Below are 3,617 nucleotides of genomic sequence, written 5' to 3'. Positions count from 1 at the left end.
AAAAACAAGGAAACTAATCACACTCCTGATGGAAATTGCAGACAAATAGTTGTTAATTGAGAAACTTATAAGCTTATTTTTCCTAAAAAAACACAGATACTAGTTGCACAAATGAGACTTTACTAGGTTAAAATTATTCGAAGAAATAGACATTTTTCCTATCAAGCTAAGCTGATGTTCCGTTCCCTTTCACTTCGGGCTCATGTTTCTGTGCTTCCGAATCTTCTTCTTCCTCTGCCTTTGGTTATGCTTCTTTCTCTGCATTCAAATTTTCGTCTTTCTCTGCCTTCTGTTGAGCTTCTTCCTCGGCCTTGATCTTTGCCTCCTCCTTCGCAGCCTCCAGAGCTTCGATCAAGTTCTTCAAACAAGACTCAGCATCCTCTACATCAGATTTCGGCATCAAATTCTCTGCAACATCAGCAGGTGTCATATTCGTTTCCCCCAACAAACGCCCAATCCTTTCAAACAATTCGTGCGTCTCCAAACCCAAATAATTCCTAGCAAGAACTTTGAATGCTTCAAAGCAGCAGTAGGACAATTCTATGTGCTTGTCCATCCTTCCTCTTCTGATGAGTGCAGGATCGAGCTTGTCCACATAATTAGTCGTAAACACGATCAGTCTCTCCCCTCCACAAGCTGACCAAATCCCATCGATAACGTTTAGCAGCCCCGAAAGAGTCACCTTGCTCGGTTTGTTTTCTTGATCTTCCCTCTTTTTCCGAACTGAATCCTTTTCTTCCTTGTCCTCCTCATCCTTTTTCTTCTTTCGCTGTCCGGTAAGATCAAGCGAGCAATCAATGTCCTCAATCACAATTATAGACTTACTCGGCGTGTCTATCAGAAGCTTCCTCAGCTCAGTGTTGTCCTTAACCTGCGTTAGTTCAAGATCATAGACATCGTAGTTCATGAGGTTAGAAATGGCAGCAATCATGGTAGACTTTCCAGTTCCTGGTGGCCCGTAGAGGAGATAACCCCGCTTCCATGCCTTCCCGATTTTTGCATAGTACTCTTTTCCCTTACTGAACTTGATGAGGTCATTGATGATTTCTTCCTTCTTTTTCGGGTCCATTGCTAGGCTTTCAAATGTTGCCGGGTGCTCAAAAACAATGTGGCTCCATTTCGTCCCTCGGTATGAATTCCAATCCTCTGCAGGATTGTTGATGTAAAGCTTTCTTTGCCTGTTGCTTGCCGATATCGCCTTCCCCTCTTTTATCACATGATCAAGGTAAGACCCCGTCATGATATCTCGATAGCGTCTGTGGAACGTCAGCTTATAACATTTCTTCTCATTTGATTGAGGGTAGATAGAAAATGAAGTCTGGTTCACCATTCGTTTCACCGAAGCCCACGAAAACGTAATGCCTTGAAATTCATCGGTGATTTCTTCGTTGTCATCCATGCTAAGGACTAGAGACTTGCTGTTCTTGACATCATGAGCCTTGAGCCGCCTCACTCGGGCAGAAAATTTGGTGCTGAGGTAGCTCTGGATGGCGGAATAGACTTCACTTTGCTTGCGAAACTGATTGGTGTGCTCATCAAATGTAATTTGCACGTAAGGGTCGAAAAAGTTCGCTAGTTTATGGATGTATAGTTCGACATGATTTCGAAGTTGCACCGGAAGGAAGTCTCGAAATACGGCACTCATGAACATCACACTCGCAACCATCGAGCCTAATTTTGCCCACATTTCTCCCATCATACGCATTTTTTCTTGTATACTTTCTCGGATCTCCTTCCTGTAAATCAAAGTTCCATACATGTGCATAAATAACCAATTAAAAACACAGAAGGAAACTTTTTTACGCACATCAAATTGTGATTTGTAAGTAAGAATGACTGCTTTTAAAGAGACACAAGTAGTTTCCTTGTATTAACGGAAATGAAAATGCCGTTTAATTGTTCAGAAAGTAAATCAAGAACATGAATGTTTTGTAAGTAAAGAAATTATCAATAACTAGAGATAGTATACTTACTTCCACCTAGTTCTTCTCAGGAACTTGTTCACAGTTCAACAAAAATATATAGCAATGACAAGAAATGTTGTTGAACTTGTGTCTTGTGGGGTTTTTAACGTTCTGGCTCATGTTCTTGTTGTGCTCTGCTGCCCACAAGTTTTTCATGTTTTTGACTTAGACCTTTAGTACAGATATTGTTATTCAAAAAAAAAAAAAAGAGGAAATAAAAGGTAGTAGTTGCAAATTAAAGCTTAGCTAGCATGTACTCGAAGATGTTTAGGGCCTGTTTGGTAACGTATTTCGCGAGTGTTTTTAGAGAACGAAAACAAAAAAGGAAGTTTGCATTTTCAATAAATAAGAACGTGTCAGGTAGATTAATTAGAAAATATTTTATGAGATAATTGTATTAGTGAGCTTTTATAGACATTTGAAGAAAATGTATTCCACCATAAAAACAATTGGCAATATGAGAATTAGCTCAATTCCTTATAAGCCCATTTAAGGTCTCTTCTCTTGTAAATGCCAAACTCATTCTCAGCACGTTCCCTAGTGACAAATTTTCAAGTCAAACACGTGGACGACACAAAACGAGGTGACGTGGAGAACCTTTGACCATTGGGTTTCACACATAGGGTAACCTGCTCATAGCTTCAACTTCTCATTATTTATAGTCAGGGTCAGTTCATTTTGTTTTTGTTTATTTTGCTAAGGTTAAGTTTTGGCAATCAGAATGACAAGTTCCTGGAGACCTTCTCCGTAAATTTCCCGACTTCTTTGCTAATATATTATTCATACTACGATCATCCAAATTAAGAGCAAAAGTCACTGTCAATTGCAGTAACCACTAACCACGTCCGCTGCAGGACGTATACTCACATGACGCATCTAACAAAGCAGTGCAGAGACAATATCGACACCGATATGCTACCGAATGATGTCAATGTGTGTCATGGATGGTGAACCTGGAAGGTTCGGACTTGTTTCGTGGCCTTTCCTTCACTCTTCTTTTTCATTTTTTTAGTTTTTTACGTATAGGCCGGAACTTTAGTCTTCCATTTCGACTCATGCTTTCTTCCGGTGATGAAATTCCTGCCTGTAGAAACTGATGTGCAAAATCTTCTGTCGCTGATCGCAGCGTTTTTAATCGAGTTATGGATTTTTATTGTAGAGATCACAATTGTTCTTCATAAAAAGCTTTTTCTGAACGATTTCCTTGCGGCACAGGTTACTTATGTGCCATACATTAATTTATTTATTTATTACAACCCAATAAAATGATTCTTATTACATATAAAGGAAAACCGCACACTGATCAGACTGTACAAGGTACAAATTAAGAAAGGTTGAAATTTATACAAATAACTTCACTTGGGGTCAAGAGGGACTGAAATACCTGTATGAGTCTTTTTGGCCCCCGAAAGGTGGATTGCCGTGGCGAAGCCACCAGCTTGTTCCCTTTTTATAAAAAGATATAGATAATTTCATTCTTTTTTGTACGATATCTTCGCGTGTTTCAACTTATGTTCCATTACATTTCTCTTCGACTTTAGCAGACTGGTCTTTCTCTTTCTGTTCTTTCTCTTCCTTTCAGATTGTTGAACAATGGAAGAATCAAGAACAGAAATGTAAAGAGAGAGCAGACTCGAGAGGAAGAGAGAGAAA

The 3,617-nt window shown here is 39.3% G+C and overlaps 1 protein-coding gene across 1 annotated transcript; it reads right to left on the bottom strand.

Annotated features, from left to right (window-relative positions):
• LOC103404398 (AAA-ATPase ASD, mitochondrial-like) lies at nucleotides 1-1,730 on the bottom strand. Its single transcript, XM_017323978.3, has one exon. It carries the CDS (start codon nucleotides 1,703-1,705, stop codon nucleotides 245-247), a length of 1,461 nt encoding a protein of 486 aa, XP_017179467.3. The 5' UTR covers nucleotides 1,706-1,730; the 3' UTR covers nucleotides 1-244.
• Nucleotides 1,731-3,617: the final 1,887 nt, after the last annotated feature.

The sequence above is a fragment of the Malus domestica genome, chromosome 17, assembly GCF_042453785.1.
Source record: "Malus domestica chromosome 17, GDT2T_hap1".
Classification (NCBI taxonomy): domain Eukaryota; kingdom Viridiplantae; phylum Streptophyta; class Magnoliopsida; order Rosales; family Rosaceae; genus Malus; species Malus domestica.
The sequence above is the reverse complement of the archived record's forward strand: the minus strand, read 5'-3'. Positions and strand labels throughout refer to the sequence as shown.

What these genes read in the sequence shown, in the direction of transcription:
- LOC103404398 (XM_017323978.3), bottom strand. Translation starts at nt 1,705, where the DNA reads ATGCGTATGATGGGAGAAATGTGGGCAAAATTAGGCTCGATGGTTGCG.